Genomic DNA, 23,240 nt, shown 5'->3' with positions numbered 1-23,240 from the left:
ATATATACATTGTGTTTTAGTCTATAAAATAGTAAAACAAATTAAATCCATGTAAAAATGTATAAAGTCCATGCTGAAATCTTCAGACTGCTTCCTTTTCTGACCAACAGCCCAAAACCTAAATATATGTGATTTACGATATAAACCACAGAAAAACACAAATACTCACGTTGAGGAAGCCAGAGGCAAAGAATGTTTCATATTGTGTCTTGAAAAAAGCCCATAAAATGGCTGCAGATGAATCTTCTGTCAAAATCAACTGTTTCAGCTCTACTTCTGCAACACAAGTATTTCTCAAGGGGCCATTTAGAGTTCAACATTTTTTCCTTTTAGAAAAACAAAACAAAACGACAATCACAAAAGACGAGAAGAACTTGCTTGTTGCGTAAGTTGCCGTGGTTTCACCACAGCAGCTCTTTTATTAGCAAAATCATGGAGATTAGTCCACTAACGTCCCCATCCAATGGAAACGGAGAGTTGGGGTCTGTGGGGCGGGGAGGGAATATGTAACTTGAAACCATCACAGATCCTAATCAATAACAGTGCACTTGTACCCAGCCAGCTGTCGGTCTGTCTGTCTGTCTGTCTGTCTGTCTGTTGATGCACTGAACACAGATCTATTACGTAGGTCCTACTGTCTGCTACAAGGCCACCATTGGCATCCTCTTTTCAAAGCTTCTCTTTCCTTCATGATTCAATCAGGAATGTTTGCAGTAGCGCACCGACAACGTGCGCCAGTTAATTTGAGAGGAGCTTCTTTTTTGGTCGCTTAGAAAAATAAAAACTTTGAAAGAGGATGACAAGTAGAGGAATAAAGTCCCTTTTGTTTTATATTGTGTACACACCAATCCATCCACGCGCACACACACACACACACACACACACACACACACGCACGCGCACAGGCACGCGCACAGGCACGCGCACACGCACAGGCATTTGGCCTCAATCAAAACAAAGCACTCGCTCATCGCACGCATGCAAACCACCTATCGGAGAGAGTTTCCTCACAGCTCTCACAGTATGTCAGCGTCAGAGTGAGTTGGTCTACAGAGTGACTTGGTCTTTCTTGGTTTGTACAAAGAGGCAAAAATGATGCAACAATGAAAACAGCCAGAAAAATAAGATAGTATGGACTCAGGGGACTTGGGCAGAGTTGATGGTCGCATCTACATAAACCTAAGTCAACAAAAAGGAAAACACTGCAACTAAGGCATGCAAGGCACGAGCAACTACAAGCATAAGACAAAACGTGTTCTCTCATGGACAAAAAAAAAAGAAGAAGAAAAGCAAAGGCCCCCCCCTTTTTATATAAAAATTAAAAATAATGATAAGAAGGTAAAACAAGCACATTTTAAAAACCGTGAAAAATCCCTGGCCATAGACAGTTGTACAAATATTTTACACAAAATGTTTTCTCTACACACCGTCTTTAAAACTTTTAGAGATGAACATAAGTTAATAAGAGGTTAAAAGCGACATTCTCCATGAAGTTTCCTCCACTTGAATAAAGTCACCCAGTAAGCCGGCCAGCAGGCTGCCTGAACACAAACAAGAAGAAGAGACAAAACGATTAGAGGAGAGAAACGAAACATGGCGCCCAGCTCGTCGCTGAAGCAGTAAACGTTACCTTTAGAAAAGGCCGCAGTCCTTCAGGTTGTTCTTGATGATGACGTCAGTGACGGCATCGAACACAAACTGCACGTTCTTGGTGTCGGTGGCACAGGTGAAGTGGGTGTAGATCTCCTTGGTGTCCTTTCTCTTGTTCAGGTCCTCAAACTGGCACTGAATGTAAGCGGCTGCCTCCTCGTAGGTGTTAGAACCTAAAAAAGGGCAAAGGAGACATTACATTACATTACATTTCATTTTATCCAAAGCGACTTGCAATAAGTGCATTTCAACCATGAGGGTACAAAACCCAGAACAACAGGAATCAAGAAAATACAATTTCTTCAAGACAGATTTGTTGTTCTATCTTTTCATCGTAAAACTGACCAAATAAAAACGTTTTACTGTCAAACTAAATACTTAAAATGTAGATGACTTATAGGCTGAAATGTCTGATAAGACACCAATTATCTGTACGTTAATAAGTCGTTTTATGATAATAAATGTTTTGAATATACATCAAGTATCACAAAACACCACATTTTGTTGAAAAGAGTGATTTAGTACCGTGGTTTCATAAAGTTTGGGGGACTCACAAGAAACCGATTAAAAAGTAGGGTCAAAAATCAAAGCAGCAGGTGTCTTAGATATGCTGACTCACCCCACCTGCTACATGCCCACTTCTCCTAAACACGACACTTCTATTTCAAGCGCACTTCTATTTTCAAAACTGTATATCGTCTCTCTGGGGAGGATACCTTCACAACCACAGAAGAAACTATACAGCTGTTTTCTTGGACTGGATTTTTACCGCTCACGACTAGTCAACTTGACTTTAAAATGGTTGGACTGAAGAGAGACTTAACACACCCTGTAAATACAGTCTCTGCTGACCTCTAGTGGCCGAGTTCCTCACCCTGCTGCCATGAGTAACACTTGCACTGCAAGACCTCAAAGTCCTCCGTCTAACCAGCTGAATTAATGGACATGCCCGACGTCCGAGCTGATCTGGCTTCAAACTTTCAACCTCAGGAGAGCAGCTGATTTCAGCCTGATGTTAATGTACCTTTAAATTCTGTTCTAGTTTAACAAATACATTGTTAAAATGTTGAATATATAATATATTATTGGGGCAACATGTTCCGACTTGTTTTCGTCTAACCTGGCTGCAGAATATTTATTTCGAAATGGATTAACAAAACATTGCGAAACTTCGTGTGTGTTTGGACCATCACGACACGGATACATCTACGAGTTATTGGTGAACCTGACAAGGACATATTGTTTAAACAGCCCACACAGTTCAAGAGCAGAGCAGAGAGGAGGCTGAAGCAATATGCGTGTCAGCCACAGAGACCTACACACCTTCAAGAGGCCACAAAAGGAGGATTGAATCTCTTAAACTGGAGCACTAAATGTGAGCAAGTATGTTCTGAAGTCTAAATGTAAACATTTCTAAAAAAACATTTTGTGTGTACAATTTTTAAGTGCTAAAAGGATTATTCAATTTATTGTGACAGCGTGAATTCATTTGTAGAAAATGATGTTATTCTGGGCGCCTCTACAAAATGACTTTTATCATCTTGCTTGAACATTTCTAAAACCTTTTAAGACCGCGACTTAAACTGGATGAATGAAGACATCTTTAAAGGAGGTCCTATTACATTCATTTTCAGGTTTTTTATTTTTCTTCTGGGACTCCACTAAAGTAACTTTCCATGATTCCCCAGTTCAAAATTAAAATCCTTGTTGATGTTATACTGGCAGCCATTCATCGTATTTTCTGTCTGAAACAAGCCATTAAATCCAAATAGTCAAATATCAGTCGAATAGTTCCCAGCAAATAGGAGATCATTTATTTGCTTGAAATGCATATCTGTAGTCCAAACATTTACCAAGAAGACTGTGATCTGTTGGTTTGGAATATGTTCACTTAATGAGCATGTTGTGATATGATTATTAGCGACAGACTGAGCGTGATGATGCGTGACGAGTCGACGTTAACTCATTGCGCACCATGTGTTCACAGCAGACTGAAGCATCAGCTTTTTTTTCTCAAAGGAATACTTCTACATACGTTTACCTCATTATTTGAAACTTAGGCCATGTTTCACATAAACATCCATCATTGTGTCATTATATACTTACACAGTATATGACAGAAAATACTGAAAAATAGGTCCCCCTTAAGATCAAAGGACGTGTAGACAGCCTTATAAATTGGGTCACTGCTGCCCCCCCCCCCCAAGAACTCCCAACGTACTTGGCCGGACCTTAATGGCTTATTTGCACCGGCGGCATACAAAGTACAGTATTTGCATGTACAGAACACCTGCTCTGCATACAGGTGTTTGCGTACGTGACTCTCTCTCACCTGCGTATTCTGGGTAGCAGATCGTAAGAGGGCTCTTTTTGATCTTCTCCTCGAACAGGTCTTTCTTGTTGAGGAAGAGGATGATGGAGGTGTCTGTGAACCACTTGTTGTTGCAGATGGAGTCGAACAGCTTCATGCTCTCGTGCATTCGATTCTGAGTGAGAGGAGAGACGCACAATGTTAACCGCCCCGAGAGGCGGCAGCGGGTAGAGCATGTGGAGGTCAGCCGGGTCTTACCATCTCCTCGTCCTCAGCCAGCACGAGGTCGTAGTCACTCAGAGCCACGCAGAAGATGATGGCGGTGACTCCCTCAAAACAATGGATCCACTTCTTCCTCTCTGATCTCTGGCCACCTACATCAAACATTCTGGGATCAGAAAAACACTCTGGTAAATAACTGCAACACACGAACCAACCATCCTCCACTCAAACATGTGGCCGTCCTGCTGACGTCTTTTTCGGCAGGTGCTGGGAGTAGTCAAAACCTTTCAGGAAAAAGAAAAAGTCAGCTTATCGATTAATGTGTATTTAAAGAAACGGGGAGAGCTGGGTCGACCTCCATCAAGCTTGCCACCCCTTTATTTGTCAGTATTTTTCATGAATGTGGCTAATTAGCATATGTAAGAGAGTGCTGGGGTCAAATTACATTATATTTTTGTCCAATATGATGCTCCCTGAGCCAAACTAGGTGATTATAGAGCCATAAATTTGTGCTGTGACTTGGACACGCGACACACTACATGCTGGTCACTGGGTGTGTTTCACACGTGCTACTACCAGTAACAAGAATGTCAACAGTGATGTAGATAAGTTGCAGTGTGGGTTGTCTATACTTTATATTATTATACCTGGTGTGCAGAAGGAATACATTCAGCTCCAATTGGTCAAAATCACTGATGCATTGTGCAAGTTGTAGAATGATGAGAGAGAAGGTCAAAAACAATTCTGACATGCTGGGCAATGGTCGTCTTCAACTATCATACAGTACATGACATAAAACGATGAATTGTCGTGCCTGAAGGTCATTTTCTGTCCCAGTGCCCTACATATTTCTGGTCACACTATTCTCTTTGTTTTTCTTGTTTCTTTTTTTTGTTTGTTTATTCAGATAGTGCAGTTTAGATAAACAGGAAATGCTGGGAAAGAGAGCTCAGGAATGACATCCAGGAATCAAATCAGAATTTTCAACCGGCACAAACAGCCGCGACCGACAACACCACCAGACATATTTGGATCAGCGAAGGTCGGGTGACGGAGGAGAACAGAGCACCACCGGGCTTTGTGTAACCAGGGTTCAGTCACCGGTAGTTTTTATACTCACTTGAAGTGCAGGTCCTTGAAAGTGAAGTGTGTTTCCACAATACCAGTAGTTTTGACTCTGGTCCTCAACACATCCTGTTGGGTGGGAACGTAAGCGCCGTGGGATATCCTGTCCAGGTCATTCAGGTAACTGTAGGAAGAGAAAAATCAACAACAAAGAGAGCGATTGACTACAGATTAAAAACAATTAGGTGAACAATGACAGCTATTCTGCCAAGTACAGTCCCGTGCTAGTTACTGCATGTGTGCCAGTACTCACTATGCTGCAGAGTCGTTGAGCTGGTACTCTCGGGAGCGGCTGAAGCAGGCTTGAACTCCGCCGTCCTTCCACAGCCGCTGGATGACCCCGGCCAGTTCACCGGTCATGAAGCCCTCTTCTGCTGAACCCGCCAGGACAAAGAGCTGCCGGGCGTCATCCTAACGAGACAAACCAGTTGAATAACGGGCAACTTTTTCCAAGTGTGTGCCTTTTCCAGCCACGAGTTCATTAGCAGGAAGAATGTGAAGGTGAAGAAGGTTTGTGGGGCATGTATTGTCAAAAGAAACAAAAGATTTATGGAGTATTGTTTTGCACATTTGTAGTTTCATTTGAAAAATGTAATTAGACTTTTGTGTAACTGTATTAATCCCAAAGGAGTGTATGAAGGGATGTCATTGTTTATGAAATTATACCAGCATCCATGTTTGAACAAATAAAGTGTTTCAGTCATTTTAGCCACGATACTTTGTAAAAAAAAAAATTCTATTTTAAAAGCACCACACTGCCGGAGGGTCAGTGGAAAACGTACCAATCTGCAGGAGCACAAAATGAGTAAAGAGAGGCTTTGGGTTTAAAAGTAGTCACGATGACAAAGCCAGGCTAGTCACGCTGACACAATGACTAACTCTTTTGTTATGCTAGAAAAAAAGAAAAAGATTTCCAAATAAAACAGGACTCTTGTTTTAAATGAAACACTCATGCCTGCACTCACATATTTGCAGCATCTGATAATGATACACAACACTTGAGCTAAAACGGTAAACCGACGAGCACAAAGTGTCAGAAAATCAAGAATAACAGAAATGTTTCGGCCAAAAATTGACAGTCAGCATTTTTGTCCATAAAGAGTACTTTTAAACAGACTGTTTCAACTAAAAGGACACATGGACGCTCCTCATTACAGTGAGCTTTAATAAATCGACTGATATCAAATACAGACGAGTTTTATCTGACCGGTTGCAGAAAGAGGGAACACGAAGAAAACTGTTGAGCAGAAAATGGTAGCAGCTGTTGTCCTTACGGCACTGAGCTATAAACAAGAAGAAGAGTGAAAACGGCAGGTTTCACTCACTGCTCTGGCTGGATCAGCGAAGTCAATCTTGAGGCGTCCCATGGCTCTGATGATGGCGATAATGGACTGGATGGTGTTGCTGTAGACCACGGCCTTGTACTGCTTACACTCCTCCTCTGAGTAGCCCGCTTCATGGATGATCCTGGCACACAAAGACAGGACATGAGCGGGAGCTTCTTTTTTTTTTACCACAGATTTGTTTCTTAAACTAATTTGTTTAAGTTTGGTGGTAACCGAGTTTAGTCAAACAAAGGGAGGTGTCGGCCCAATTTTGCTTTGGAGTACAAAGTGGATTAAATATAGACATAGATTATAATTTAATCATTTGTTCAAATGTTGATCATTTGTTAGATAATTATTTTAACATGGGTTTTTACTTTATTTATGCAAGAGATTGAGGGTAATATCAAAATCTGCAACAACTGTTTTCGGCCACAGAGTGGTGCAGAGTACATCGCGGAGTGACTTTTTACAGCATCTTCCACTTCCTCACGTCCATCAGCTGCCTGTAACTGTGAAACATGTCATTGTAAGAAGACATTATAACTGCTTTAAAATCTTTGGATTTTTTTTTTTTGAACCAATTTATTTTGAAATGTGATTGTTTAATTGAGTCAATTTGTATAAAAATGTTCTGTACTTATTTATTGCTCCAATATCAAAGCTTTTAGTGACGTATGAGAGAAGAAAATAGGATTGTGTCCCATACAGTCCCTATTGACTACATGGTGCACTATAAACAGATCAGCCGCAGCATTAAAACCATCTGTTCCTATTTTGTAGGGGCGCCTCATGCTGCCAAAACAGCTTTGAACCGTCGAGGTGTCGACTCCACAAGACCTCTGAAGGTCTCCCGTGGCATCAAGCACCAAGACATAAGCAGCAGATCATTTAAGTCTTATAAATTGTGAGGTTTGGCTTCTATGAATCTGATTTGTTGTTCCAGCATATCCCACAGATCTTTGATCGGATTGACGTCTGAGGAATTTGGATGTCAAGTCAACACCGTGAACTCTTTGTCATGTTCCTCAAACCATTTCTGGGCAATTTCTTCAGCATGGCGTGGAGCATTACCCTGTTGAAAGAGACTGTTGCCGTCAAGAAATACCATTTCCATGATGCAATATACAACTATGTGGAAATAGGTGGCACGTGTCAAAGTAACATCCAAATGGTCCAGAGCATCACTCTGCCTTCTTCCCATCGTGCATCCTGCTGCCATGTTTTGCCCAGGTAAACGACGCACACACCTGGTCAGACCTAGCCACGTTCCTCCACAATGCAGTTCTGATGCTCGCATGCCTGTGGTGGGTGTTATCGGTGATGGACCGGGTCAGCGTGGGAACTCTGACCCGTCTGCAGCAGACTGTGCTGCAATAGCTCCTCTGTGGGATTGGGCCACATGAGCCACCCTTCGATCCCCATGTGCGTCAATGAGCCTTGGTTGCTCATGACCGGTTGTCCTTCTTTGGACCACTTTCGGTAGGTACTTACCACTGCATACTGGGAACCTGCAAGACCTGCAGTTTTGAGGATGCTCCGACTCTTGTCGTCTTGACTTCACAATTTGTCAGTCACTTAAGATTCGTACGGCTGCAGATTTTTCCTGCTTCCAACACATCAAACTGCCTGATATATACCACCCTTTGACAGGTGCCATTGTTATGAGATAATAGTTATTCATCTCAACAGTCAGTGGTTTCAATGTTTTCTACCATTAGTTCATAAAATGTACGCCGCTTTTCTGCAAAAAATTTCAACAATACATCGCTTTGTGCCAGTGACAAGACGAAATGATAATCGTAAAGAAAAAGATCTGAGATCTCAATTTACTGCTCAATAGAGCTTACCTGCTGAATGTCCATCATGAAGACAGTGAATGATTGAACAAAAGAATTATCATCATCATCATCACGATGATGATCAGTGACTAAACTTTGTCTCCCCTGTTAAACATTAATAATCAGCCACAGCTGTGTCAGGTGATCTGGTGCATCTAAAGTGTATCATTTGCTCTACATGCCGTCTGGTGAAAGTCAAAGAGCCTAAAACAACGTGGACGTTTTTCAGCCGTGCTTGACATGTTGTTCAACGTTATCAATCATTCAGACTTACTTCATCTGTTTAACAATTGTACTTTTCCCAGACTCCCCGGCACCTGAAACAGAACAGACAGGACAGAAAATGTTATGACAGGTGATGCAGTGATATTAAAAACTACAAATTAAAATTCCAGACAAGTGAGCGTCACAGTACAAAAAAAAACATCCCACATAATTATTACATTAATTGTGCACAAGTGTGAAATAAACACACTACATCCATAATTTTATTCCAGTTGTTTTTACACATTCTGTTAAATGAAGGGTTTTCTCAGACATAAAGCTTAATTTGTTTCAGAATACTTCAAGATTATCTCTTCCAAATAGACATTTAAAAAAAAAAAATCTAGCCAACTTAAACATGCGGTGTATCAGCAGCCACATTATAGTAAGTATCTAAGGCCTGGTTGAGTCGGGTCACAGTGCAATTGGATTAATCAACTGGATCCTCCCGTCAATGGGATTATACACAGCTTAAAACTCCCTGGGTTAGAAACTCGTGCTGTATCAAGATGGATGGACTCAGAGCTGTCGGCTGCATCTCAAATGGGACCAGAGTGCAATGCTATATGAGGGCAGCGTGATGCCATTATAGCTGAACGGTATCAAAATAAAAGATTATATATATATATATATATAGATATATATCTATATAAAAAACTGAGTTTGGTACACTAACTTGCATAGTGTTCTCCAGCTCCCTCTGAGATCCAGGCGAGCTGAGCACACAACATTTTAATTACCTTACCTCTGCAGGGACTTTCAGCTCCCCGGTGAGCAGCACTGTTACCCAATTCATAGTCCCATATGATAAACAGCCAGACACCACAGAGCTAAGATTACTGAAAACATCACTTCAATTGAATTTGTAAACACAAGGCGAAACTGAAGCGCTTAATAGGAGCCAGCCAATTAACGCAATCACCAAAAAGCTCAAATGTTTAATGTTTGCCAGTGAGCTGAGGTGTATGATGGGGCTACACTGGCTAAACCGGAGAAAACATAGCCCCCCATATAAAATGCAGACATCTCTGCAGCACACAGTAAACAGTGTACCTGCATCTCTTCAGCGCCGCCTCTGCTGCCACAGTTTGATAAAACCGCTGCTACACAAGAAGAAAATTCAGTCTGCATCATGTGTATTTGTGCGGTACGCAAACGGTCTACACTTGAAGCAGTCCTCCCACTCAATACCGTCGCTGCAAGATCATGTTATTGGCTGATTACTGCATTACTGCAAACATCCCCCTGCGGGAAGCCCGACAGAGCGGCAAACTGCAGTGAGCACATAACGTAAAGCTGCATGGCGCTCCGTCTCCCTCCAAAACACTCAACACACACTGTAACGGACATCCAGCATCACAAATGCGGATGTGAAACACATCTATGTTTAAATATACTTGGCAAAATCATCATCATCATCATCAGATGATAAATCCACAAACCAATCTCACACATCTCATGCAGGTGCTTGTGGGAATCGTGACGGGGAAGAAAAAAAAAGACACAACCATGAAAATTCAAATCAGGTCTTTTCTCAAATGACACGCAGAGAGATGAAGTGCCCGCCGCAGCTGAACGATGCACAGCGTCTCTAAAGTCGCTGACACGAAGTGGTGGCACAGACGCGCAGACCTGCCTGAGCAGAGATTAACCGAAAGATGCAGAAGACGGTTGCATTTTCAAAACGCACTGCATGGCTCGGACGGGCAAACATTTAGCATGCATTAGCTGCTTCTGTTGTGTGTGTGTGTGTGTGTGTGTGTGTGTGTGTGTGTGTGTGTGTGTGTGTGTGTGTGTGTGTGTGTGTGTGTGTGTGCGTAGTTGCCACAGATGCATATTGCTGTCAGCCAGGCTACATAGGTTGCTATGCAACCTCTACCCCGTCTCTCCATGCCGAGACAGCCAACAGCGGTCATTAGATAAGCAGTTACAGGAAAAGCAGCGGAGAAGGTGTGACAGATGTGCTTGAAACGATAAAAGCATCCCAAGGAAACATGACGTAATGCATTTTAACAGGAAGTAAATCTGAATGTCGTGTATATTTAGAGTCTTATTATACGAGTAGAAAGCTGCATTTCAACAATCTTAAAAAGACTGTATTGTTTTTTTTTTTAAGTAATAAAATATTCTGAATTTATTTGCATGCTTGGCCACCACATTCAAATGACCAGACTAATGTTTTTTTCCACTCACGCCCCATAAAGCTAACCGAACTTCATATCGAAATCGAGTAGAAAAATCAAAACGAGTCAAAACACATGACAAAAACAAATTACATTGGTAAAAGAGTAAACAATAAGACACCAGGGTTTTCAGGAGGTTTTTGGAGGGCTAAGGTGTTGTGGACTGAAAACGATGCATTTTCCTGTAATTCTGGACGATTATCTTTTATAATATCCATATAAAAACACCCTGTCTGCCATAAAAACAAATAATTAACAAACATCGGCGAAACAAAGTTTATAGTGAAGCTATTGTGTTTTATGAAAAGCGCCCGTGTTGCACTCAAGTGTTATAATGGTAGGGAAAACCATTATATATATATATAAATATATATATACATACTGTGTGTAACTTTCCTTGCAGGTCTGGAGATGATTATGACTCGTTTAGCAGCATATTTGGTATAAACCCAACATACAATAACTCCTATTTTTAAATGTTCATGAATTGGGGAAAAAAACCCCGCTGTGTTTACTAATTTCGTCCAGACTGCGTGTATAATCGTCCGGCCTGAAGTAGGTGAAAGTTACTGCTTATTTAAATGTGTACAACGACTGGAAAAACCCGAAGACGGCAAGCCGAATTAATCTAAATCGTATCGCAAATACAATCTGACACACCAACAACAGTGTACAGATATACAGATATGTCAGACGGGCAGAAATGTTAAAAGTAAGGAAATCCGACGTGAAGCTCTGCTGGCTAATTAACCCACGCTAGCGCCGAGGGTGCTAACTGAGCTAAGCGGCTAATTACCCCGTTAAATTAGCTTACCGACTTAGCGGCGGGTAAAACCCGTCTGAGACCGGAGGAGCAGAAACAAAAAGGACTCAGAGCTGATAACTAAAGCCAGTTTATTAACCGAGCTGACTTTAATCGCAGATGAGGAAGCGAGAGAGAGAAAAAAAAAAAAAAAAAAAAAAAGCACCAGTAGCTTCAAACTTTTCAGCTAACTGCACCACCAACACCACCAACACCACCTTTCAGATCACCAAAAAAAAAAAAAAAAAAAAAAAAATGTCTCCGCTTCTCGGGTTGTTTCATGTGCGACCGGATCGATTACTTGGGAGTAACACGTGTTTGTTTGAAAGCTGTAACAGACCGGTGAGGTCTTCGGTAAATAGACCCCCGTCTCCCCCTCTTCCTCACCGAGCAGCAGCAGCTTGACCTCCCGGGACGCCTTCTCTCCGTCGTCCCGCAGGTTCCTGTCTATCATCTTGCTCCGCTCCTGGGCCGCCTTGTCGTCCGTGCTCAGAGTACATCCCATCTTCTTCTTCTTCTTCTTCTTCTTCTCTCCTCACCGCCCAATAAATAAAAAATAAAACGCAGACTAAATCACGACTTTAACTACGGGGCGCAGCGACATGCAAAAAAAAAAAGGCTACCCTGAGCTTTAGCATCCAGTAGGAGGAGGAAGGAGGAGGTGGCGAGGAGGAGGAGGAGTGAGGAAGAGGAGGAGGCAGTCTGTCTCTCCCGACACTTCTCGGATTCAAACACGCCCCTGGCCTCTCGCCGCTCGAGCTTCCGATTTCACAACCGAGACGTCGCGAATATTAGTTTTACCGCAACGCGTGGCTTTCTCTGCTGCCGACGAGCCGAGCGGGTTGTTTAAGAGTCATTCACGGGAAAAGAGCAGGAACCCCCGAGCGAAGCCGATCAAGAACCCGAGCGAGCGGCGAGCATCTGCGACTGAACAACAACAATAATAATAAAAAAAAAAAAAATGCTTCGCTTCCTGTCCTTCTCCGCATACCTGTGAACTGCGCATGCGTGGCAGAGGGACGAGCTTCTTTAAAAAAAAAAAAAAAAAAAAAAAAAAATGTAAGCTTCTTGTAGGAAGTGGTCACTGTGGGGGAAAAAAACACGCTACGTCAGGCAACAAACAACAACAACAACAAAATCAAACATTTGAGACACAGTGCAAATTATAAGCTTTGAATTTTTTTATTTATTTATTTATTTTTTTACTATGCATCTGCAACATTTTGATTTAGTAAATTAAACATATGAATAATTCACTACTGTTGTTTATAATAGGGTTGTAAATGAGGATTATGTTTATTTAATAATCTGTCAATTAATTTCTCGATTAATTGATTCTTTGTTTGGTCTTTAAAATGTCAGAAAATGTGGACCAGTGTTTCCCACAGCCCGAGGTGCAGCCTAAAATGTCCGCAACCAAAAGATGTTCAGTTTATTATCAAGGACTGAAAGAAATAGAATACATTCACATTTCAGAAGCTTGATTCAGAGAAATTCAGCTTTTTTTTCATGAAAAAAAAAAGTATTATCAAAAAAGTTGGCATTTAATTATCTGTCGCTCAACTAATCAGTTAATTGATTAGCTCTAGTATATACATTTTATTCTGCATTTGACCTAGTATTTCATGTTTTACTTACAAGATAATAGTTTAAATGTTTTAGTCAAAGTATCGATTGATTAATCCTCATAAATGTTACTTAATTTTGATTTGATAAGAAAAAATCTAATCAATACCTACAAAGTTAAAGTTTAATTAGTAGCATGAGCGACAATGTTTACAAATTTGTCACGTCAAAATACCGATTATGTCAAAATATAATATTCTGATTAGTATTACATAATTTAGATTTTTAAAACATTGTCTTCACATCTCTTAATTCTTGTGTTGGGAGCTAAAAGTTTGACTTAACATCTCAGAATTTTGTTTTACTGTCTCATAGTTCTGATGCAATTGGATGCAATTAGACCAACATGTTGATTTACAATCTAATTTTGATTTTTGAAATGAAATTTTGACCTATTGTCATAATTCTTTACCATCCATGGCTGTTGTTATTTTTACTCTAACTAATATTTGATCTCTTATTTTTGGAAATGGATTCATTTTCATTGTGGATGGACCTGTTCTGTTTTTTTCCATGACACGCTTCTAAAAATAACAGCTTTAGTGTCTTTCAGGTATGTTGTAAACATTTCAGGTGTGCAGACAATCAGGCAACAATTCATGCAAATCAGTTGCAATCAGATGGCCCATGTTTGTTTTGTCGGTCTAAGCAACACATAAGTGGGAGAGAGAGAGAGCGAGGCTAGTGAAATACATACTTTGTCTGTGCGGTCAGCTCTGATTTGCATTGCAGGTCTCCTGTCAATGCTCAGTAACATGTTTGCATGAGCAGCTTGTAAAAATTAAAAATAAAAAAACAGCTCGGAAACATTTTTAGTGCAGAAAGGTTCGGCTACCTGTGAATCCAAACAGAGTATATATTTAGAAAGGTGAACTTCAGATTTTCTCCTTTTTTTTTTAAACATTTATGAAATATTCACATATTCATTTAAATTTCATTATCACCTTTAAAAACGTTATTTGTCATAGATATTTTTCACAAGAGACAACTAGTGGCAGTGGTGAAAGCACAGCAGCATGCCACTTAGGCGACTTCTTGTTTTTGTGCATGCTGGTTCACTGTTGTCTCACTGAATTATTGTTGTTGTTTACAAACTAAAGACATTTTGGTTTCGGTTTAATGAATATTTGAAGACAAACTTTTAGGTTTATGCTGGCATAAAAAAAAAAAAACTTTTTTTTTTTTTGCAGTTGCATGTTCTTAAAATTAATAATGAAAACATTTTTCAGTATTTTTTCATATTGTCCAGAATATTGGAGCAGAAGTGGCCTGAAAATTGGTTTAGGGCGATATCGCCCACTTCAGGTGGCAAGTGAGTTTAAAAAGGTGCATTCCATCATAATACAGCCATTTCTTCAGGATTAACGTGTAAAAACTGACAAGTAAAAGCATAGAAGCGTCTAGGTGCCTTCTACTAGTTACAGACTGTACAGTCCTCGCAACAGATAAATGAGGAGACACTACAGTCTGAGGTTAAAAAGGGTTTTTACAAATAAAAACACTTTACAGATAACATTACACATGAAAAACACAGAAACCAAAACAGCAATACAAACGCCCTGAATTAAGGCACGCATTTCATAATTAATTAAGTTATTTGAGCGACACTGGTTCCACAGAGTGGCTGCTCTGATGGCGAAGGCCTGCTGTGCTGCTGTTGGGTGGTGGAAGGATAAGCTGACAAATGAGGGTTACACCTTGTGGTTGAGCTTTGCCAATGACCACATCCAGGAATTCAAATGAGCACTGGCAGCCAAAGCATCTGAAATCTGCACAACTGAAATAAACACAGTATTAAAACGTAATTTAAAAATGATTTGAAGGATTTCATGATTATCCCTGTGCATCGACCTGCATGGTGCCGATATGGAGAGCGACAAAGTAACTCTTCATGTTCTCTTCTGATGATTAGAACTAGTTTGACCTTAAGTTAACCATCATATTCTCAATAGTTTTGTGTATGCATGCAGGATGGGAATGGGTTGAGATGTGGTGAGAATTCATCTCCTCACTTTACATACAATTTCCTTTGCAGATGGCACTACATTATGCAAACTAGGTCCATCATTTTTCCAGGGGACTCTCAGAGAATATGGAAAGATTTTCCTTTGCGTTTGCAGCACACAGGGCCAACTGCACAAAACCCTTTTTAATAACCACCAGAGTGTAGCATCCAGAGGAGGGTGTGGTCGTTTTTTTTGGTTTTTTTTTTTTCTAAATGGGAAGGGATGTGTATTGTTGTTGCTATGGCACCATCGTGTCAGTGCACCCCCAAGCAACGGGAAACGTTTTGACTCTCTCAAATGATGGAGCCTCACGAGAGCGAGATGAACGGTGAGACGACAGAGCAGCTTGTCAGCACTCTGATGTTCACGTTGCTCCATAGAGATCAGGGACTCCAAGTTGGACCTATCGTGTTCGTGTGTGTGTGTGTGTGTGTGTGTGTGTGTGTGTGTGTGTGTGTGTGTGTGTGTGTGTGTGTGTGTGTGTGTGTGTGTGTGTGTGTGTGTGTGTGTGTGTGTGTGTGTGTGTGTGTGTGTGTGTGTGTGTTACACAGGCATCTTTACTGATGCACAGAGAGCTGCAAAACGTTATTGTTTTATATTGTCAAATCTTTAATCAGTCCATTCTGTGAGTTTTAAACATTATATCATCAAACTCCTGTAAAGATCAATTATCAATTAATCACTCCAGAGCTACTGTGGAACATCTGACTGTCCACATTTGGAGGATAAATCACAGATCACAAATTTGCCGAGTATTATCATTATGTGTTTGTGGCATGAAATTGGCCTAAATAACAGACAAACCAACTACTTTCTGCTTTTAACACAGTGATTAAAACCTTGGTTGGCAAAAGGCAGCATGCTGGTTAGATCACCTCCTTGTCTGAGTTTAAGATTAGTTTTCAGTACCTGCTGACCTTTTATTTTCACACTCACAAACCTCACTCAGTTGATAATAACAGTGAATGAAGAGCACTCTCTACATGACAATCTTCTGCAGGGTGGTGAGGCAGAGGAGGTTGTATGAAGAGCTGTTGGAGAAACAGACATCACTCCACCAGGTGGCAGCAGAGTCATGAAACAGCCAGTCAGCAGGAGACATGAGAGCAGGTAATCAAAGAGGGACCTTTAAGTGACAGTATTCATGCTATACTGAATTCTGACTGCATGTTAACAGACTGAAAAACTGTTTTTAATTCAGATGTTTTATAAGTGATGATTCTCGACAGTCTTTCAGAACAGAAGGAAGTTTTGGTTAATCTATTTTTGAGTTTTACAAAGGATTTGCACAATACATACAAACTGGAGCTAATTTATGTACAGGTAGTATTAGTGCCAGTACTTGACCAGTCCAGGTGGCCCGAATCCCATCTGGACAGTGACGAATTATAGCCAGTCTTTAATGAATCATCAGAAGAGATTATAATGTCACAATTTGCCCCAGGCTCAGTGAAACCTTAGAGTTAATGTCTATGGATCATCAATATTATGCTATTAGCACATAATGCGGTATAAAATATTATCCAGAGATCACGAGAAAGAAAAAAAAATAACAAATTGGGAGTTTTCTCTCTCCTGCTTTTATACTTTTTTTTTTTTCTTATAAATTCTGCGTCTTTGTTCAAAACTGAATGCATCAGTAAATTTTTGAAAATGCATGGCTGCTTGTCAGTAGTCTTGGTATTGTGTGTGGCCCTTCTCCATTCAAACAGATGCTGGGGCTCCAACTACGTGACCTAATTTCCCCTGCAGCCTTGGGGCTTTACTTCATATAGTGAAGAGGAGAAAGCTTCAGTGTTTGCTATTTTTTTATTCCTCGTACGAGTGGTGGGCAGCAACTTTTGACTGAGGCTGTTTCTTTCACGGTGAAGACACTAAGATAAGTACATTTATATTTTAGAAGTTTTGAAATGAGGCTAGTGAGAGAATGAAAGACAAATTTAATAAATGTATGTAAAGAAAAGGAGTCAGGTGGAGGGGTGGAAGGGGAGTGTTTGTATATGTGCAAGGGGTGATAGCTTTTATCACTCACAGTATTATGTAATAATATACATTGTATGCCCTGAAGCAGTTTGTCCACTATGGTTTCTTTCTGTCCTCCTTTCAACTCTGAACACTTTCATGAATGTGTGTATGACAGTCTGTGTTGAATGAAGTCACTTTACATGTAGCTCGGAAGAAAAAAAAAACATATTCCATCTGACACACTAAAACCAAATGTGAAGCCTTTGATGAAACAGACCTTTAACCAGCCCCTTCACATTATGCCGATGCTAATTCAGAGCCTGTACGAGGAAACATTTGTATGATGCGACAATGCACAGCAATCGCCAGTGGCCAGCAAGGACTGGACACGACTGTACGGCCAGAGGAAACATCATGACAACAGTTCTCTTCTCATGTTTCGACATTTCACTTGGAATCACAGGAACATGTTTCATTATACAATCCACATATGACCTTATTATTCACAATTATAAACTGCTGAGTTCAAATTCGCTGTGAAAATGTTTTTATTTTCTCATTTGGTTGTCTATAATAGCGGCGGCAACTGGGTGATGCAAAACTCGCCCTCAATACATTTAGTTCAAACAAGGTCGGTAAACTTACCAGAGCCTTACTCAAACTATATTAATTAGGTATGCTAATAGCACTTGTGATAATGTTTTATCATTAGAATTGCTCCAAGAAATTGGACATGCCAGACAATCTTGGAAATTGGATAAAGGGGCTTCGAGGAGACAGAAAACCACGACACACAAAGCCAAACACACAAGTGGAGACACTGTCCACAAACCCTCCTATTGATTTGTGTTCATGAAAAATGGCAAAACAGTAGACGTGAAGCTCATTGCCATGGAAGCACCGGTGCGGTTTCCAGGAAATAACTGTGACCACGTCAAAATAAGAAAACTAAACTGCAAAATAATGTGAAATCATCGTGATTCCACAGAATGCTAAATGTGCAGAAGCCCCTGTACAGTTTACTTCATATCAAACTAACAGACCAGTTCTGATTAATTTTGCTTGTACCAGGACAAGCACAATAAATCAACTCATATTTGCCGAGAACAAATCACGTCTGCTACGTGCCCGACTCGGTCGGTTGGACGCCACACTCCTTGTTTCATTTGCAATATAGTTTTGTGGAGTGGTACCATTATCCTCAGTGGTAATTCCATCAAAGTAAGGTCATCCACCAACTGGGCCAGACTGCGTCATGGGTTTGGTTAAAAGGTCAAAGCAACAGAGTCTTAAAGGTTAACGTCCTGCAGCAACAGAATAACAGTGTGACCCTTTTTTCTTTTGTCCTCTTTTTAATAGTGCTTTACCATTTCATTTAATGCCACGGCCATTCATACTTCTCTCCAGTTGATTGCCTAAAGCTCTGTGATGCAGCAGGATTTGTTGTGTTTGTGCTGCAGAGACCAGGGCTCTCCATGGTCCTGAAACAAACATCTCTCTGTCTCCGTTTCTTGTTTATTCAAACCTGCGACCCTTGCTTAGGGGATTCAACACAACAGGCACTAATAGCCCCCATAAACCCTCCCTACCCTGTCTGTCAGTCAGTGTCTCTAACACACACACACACACACACACACACACACACACACACACACACACACACACACACACACACACACACACACACACACACACACACACACACACACACACACACACACACACACACACACACACACACACACTGGTTCTTGTCAGAGGAGGAGCGACATCTACGTCGGTCTACTTTCTTCTCTGTCTGCTCCAGTGTGTCGACAGAACTGACAGCAACATGGACAAAAATAAAACAGCTCATCCTGCGGACGAGGTAAGGCAACTTTTCTCTGTGGATTTCTACCAAAAACTGCTGCAGATAAGAACACCTTTTTAGAAAATACTGAATTGCTGAGGCATCAACACAGTCAAATAGATCTCAGCACGCTGGAAAATAAATCCCATCCAGATGTGAATTTTCATAACCAGCCTGATTTAAAAGATGTTAAAATAAGGAAATCTTTGTGAGTCAAAATCAAACAGTTGTCTATTATAGGGACATTAAAATGATTGAAAATGACACAACAGGCAAATCAAGGGAAAAATTCTCTGAATATATTGTGATACATCAATATATTGACTGAAATTTTACCCTCTGTATGCTGCTTCAGCTTCCTGATGAAGCTTCGATTTATTGTAAAGGAAACCTGAGTTTTATTGTTCCCTTAAGGCGGTTCGATAAATGTTTATCTTTGCTTCCGTCCTGAGCAGAAAGGTTGCAGTCAGTCACATGCAGCATCAGATCCTGGTCTCCCTGAACCTGAGGAATCCCCCTAATTAGTTTCAACACCTTGTGTTCAGAGGGAAATTTCAAACATTAGACTTCCTGAAAACTGTAAAAAAAAAAATCGTAATCTTTGATCATCAACTTTCACTGACTCAGTTTATGTCACTTTTATTTAATTATGTCCTTTCTACGTCATTTTTTTCTCCATTTTATTTTGTAGCCCTTCACACCATGGCTGCTCTGGCATGTGTTTTTCCTCCGTTCTGCTTTGGACATTCAGTGGTTTTCTCTTCTGTCCGTTACATCGCTGCGTGAGGCCAAAGCCCAGGTTGATGTGAAATTTCCCACTCAGGAGATTTCACATCAACCTAAGTCCAGAAAGATTGTCACAGTTGGGACACACTTCTCTGAAATGACAACAAACCCAGTAACTAGTGCAATAACACCAGGAGCCTTTGCTGCAAAATACTGTCTTGAAAGATAATTTTACATCCGTTAAAGGATGCTTTTATAAAGAATCCCTGGAACTCTGAACTTTTTAGTTCATTTCATTCCATGTGCTTATTGTATTTCTATATGCTTTTCAGTTGCTGACTGAGATCAAATCCCATCTGTTCAAACATCCAACATGATGTCACAGATTTATGTTTGTCCTGAAAAGACACAGTAAACAATAAAATACATTTGTGAGGTAAAACTCTATTAATCAAAAGCTGCAACACTTTGATCCCTGCAGTCGTTAAGTCCTCCTTTTGATGAAAGTGCATGCTCTGTGTAACGTCTGCAGCCACACACGTGTTTCCACACCTGCTATCGTGTCTCTGCAAACAAGCCCGCTGTTTCACCTTCGCGTCTGCCAGTAACTACTGAGTCTGCAGCGGACCGTTGTATCGCTCATGATATCAAAGATAATAGAGACTTCTTAAAGCCAAGTTCACCCAGCCAGATGAGTGATACTATATCCTAGGAGCATATTACCGGTACAGCTGTTGCAGGCAGCATCTGCTGGATCTAATTACTATGTTTCTGTGCCTGTCAAATAAATACTGTTTGCCTCTGTGACTCTCTCCAGTAGCCCTGAATACCAATTAGGGAGGTCCAGTAATGTAGGTCTTATTAGTGTGACTGGAGAGAAGAAGTGAGGACAGGCATGTGAGCAGGCATCGATCTCCTGCTCTGTTCCCAACAAATTCTACATCACATGGAAACTTACTCACAACAGCCAACTAGACAGCTCATTAATATATGGTGCAAACTGGCAGACTACCCAGAGTTTATTATTAACCTCATCATCCTGCTTCTCAAAACTAGTCTTTACAGAGTGTCAGGTAAAGTCAGTAAAACCAGCTACATACAGCTAAATAGACCCAACTGCCCATAACAGAACAAACACAGGACTCTAGAGAACGTGTTTGAGTTTGTGAGAAAGCAAAACAAGCCAGCAAAGCTCCAAGTTACTTTAATTTTATGTATGTTTAATTTATGTAAATGTTTTGATGTATTTAACATTACTTGCGTAAAATACTTATTTGAACCCAAAACTTGATTTTTTTTTTTTTCCCCCTAAGCTTTACCGTGACCTTTTTGGTCCCTTAACCTCAGGCACTTTACTATTCGAGTCAGAGCGAGACAAACGTGACACTGACACAGTATCGTCTAGTGGACTGACGAGTGAAGGGATAATCTCAAAGCACACATTCTTGTCACTTAGGAGCAGCTGTGGAAAATAAAGTAAGAAGTAATGTAGTAAACTCCATTTACTCATCATGTGAGGTAGTGGCACTTTACTTTGTGTGAAAATCTCAAAGAAAATGTAAGTATTCATTTATTTCAGGCAATTATCTATGTTTCATCTGGTTGGCAACATTTGAGAGGGAAATATTGTACAACTACTTCACATATTAAAAGGTGGCTACTTGGGCACTTTGACACTGCACTCCTATAACAGACAGTCTTTATATTCCATGCATTCTTATTACTTGGCAGCAAGTAAGGAGGACGAACCCCAATGGAGGACTGCTGATGGCTGAGATCCTTTGAATTTCTAACAAGGACCGAGTCCTGTGGTATCCTGTGGTACTATCCAAGTACTTTGGTGGGAACTTGCCAATGATACACTCCTTGAATACAAGGTCTCTGCAGGTAGCTGACCCGACCAAGGACAAATCCTTAGGACTGAAACAGCCCGAAATGCTGGTGTGTTAATGTCGCGGAAATATTCAGGAGAACTGGACACCAGACTCAAAGATGTCACCTGACAAAAAATTGCTTGCCTCGCACAGCATCGAATCCATAGCAGAAACCTAATTTGTTCTATGTATGTTCTTCCAAGGGAAGCATGATCCATTTTACAGATATAAAACCTCCATGAATTAAAAGTTAACAAGACAAAGAACATAATTTAGCTTTTCAGATGTCTCTGTTTTCATGATCTATGGATAGAACGTATTTTACTGCAGTACTGTAAGTGACCACTGGGAAGATCAACAGTGGAGTTGAGGGTCGTGCCTCAAAAATCTGGCAGCTCACTTCTTCCAAACGACTTCCTGCCAGACAGACTTGTGTGACATAATTTGAGTCAATTTCATGGAGCTTTGTGTGGAGCCACAAAAGGGTTAATAGTTCAAATTGTTTTCAAATATGCAGTAGTAAACCCCAAAACCTGTGAACATACTTTGCTGTATAAAATCTGTGGAGTTCCCCTTTTAAATTTTAGGTACAAAACATGTCATGAGTTTAGAGAATTTGATGTACCCAGTGTTATAGATCAAATCTACTTGACATTAAAATATAGATATGCCTCAACAACAACAACAGTGAAAGAAATTTGTACTTTTTCTCTCTTTTCAAGTATATTTTTGTGATCATATTTATGTACTGCAATACTCTGAGTATTTTTACTTCTGCTACTTTTACTTAAAAGGACAGCTGTCCTCCTCGACCACTGATTCGGAAGTCGTCTCACTGACTTAAATTCATTCCCAAGAGCTTTACTCACTGTTAACCATTACCGATGGATGCCTTACTGTGACTCCAAACCTGACCTTAACCAAAGACTAAGTCTCAACCCAAAAATGTAATTGCTTATATTGTGAGGACCTGTTTTTAATCCCCAAATGAGAGGTTGAGTCCCTTTAATGTAACCGTGTGAACAGATTGTTGTCCCCTCAACATGATTAATGCAAGAGCACACGCTACCTCTAACCCTTACACTAACCATAACCTCCCCGTGCTTCCTATATCAGTACACATCAAACCCGATGTTGAGAGCTGTCAAGGTTAGGTCCCGAGAATCACAGCTAAACTAAACCATTACCACACACCACACACACTCCAGCTCTTTTTCATCCGTGACAGAAAAGCCCCAGAATGGGTCTTTGATGAGTAAGTGATAGAGTTAGAGATGCTGTAATGAAGTTTCATCTGGCTGTAAGAGCAGGAAGGAAACATCTCTCAGGTACAGTATGATGTTATCATGTGGCCTAATGGAGTCACTTACAGGGTTTTAGCAGTAGGCAACGACCCTCGTGGTCTCATCTAAGTGTGTTATATTGATTTTGTGATCAGAATACATCAGTTAATCACATTGTTATGCTGCGA

General features: G+C 40.6%; 1 protein-coding gene across 1 annotated transcript; it reads right to left on the bottom strand.

The window, feature by feature from the left end:
• Window positions 1–378: 378 nt before the first annotated feature.
• LOC138622869 (guanine nucleotide-binding protein G(i) subunit alpha-1) lies at window positions 379–12,538 on the bottom strand. The gene is made up of 9 exons (XM_069701988.1): window positions 12,111–12,538; window positions 8,749–8,791; window positions 6,634–6,775; window positions 5,562–5,719; window positions 5,304–5,432; window positions 4,220–4,349; window positions 3,983–4,136; window positions 1,631–1,823; window positions 379–1,541 (listed from the first exon to the last, which is right to left on the bottom strand). Exons 1-8 carry the CDS (start codon window positions 12,226–12,228, stop codon window positions 1,633–1,635), a joined length of 1,065 nt encoding a protein of 354 aa, XP_069558089.1. The 5' UTR covers window positions 12,229–12,538; the 3' UTR covers window positions 379–1,541; window positions 1,631–1,632.
• Window positions 12,539–23,240: the final 10,702 nt, after the last annotated feature.

This window comes from Brachyistius frenatus, unplaced genomic scaffold (genome assembly GCF_029030835.1).
Source record: "Brachyistius frenatus isolate BFR_SWC_R1_liver_20210118 unplaced genomic scaffold, ASM2903083v1 Contig_39, whole genome shotgun sequence".
NCBI lineage: Eukaryota > Metazoa > Chordata > Actinopteri > Embiotocidae > Brachyistius > Brachyistius frenatus.
Note: the sequence above shows the minus strand (reverse complement) of the source record. Positions and strands in the feature narration are given on the sequence as shown.

Coding starts and splice junctions, on each gene's coding strand:
- LOC138622869 (XM_069701988.1), bottom strand. CDS start 12,228: ATGGGATGTACTCTGAGCACGGACGACAAGGCGGCCCAGGAGCGGAGC. Junction 6,776..8,748: donor ACAATTGTTAAACAGATGAA/GTAAGTCTGAAT, acceptor TTTGTGTGCCAG/GATCATCCATGAAGCGGGCT. Junction 4,137..4,219: donor TGGCTGAGGACGAGGAGATG/GTAAGACCCGGC, acceptor CCTCTCACTCAG/AATCGAATGCACGAGAGCAT.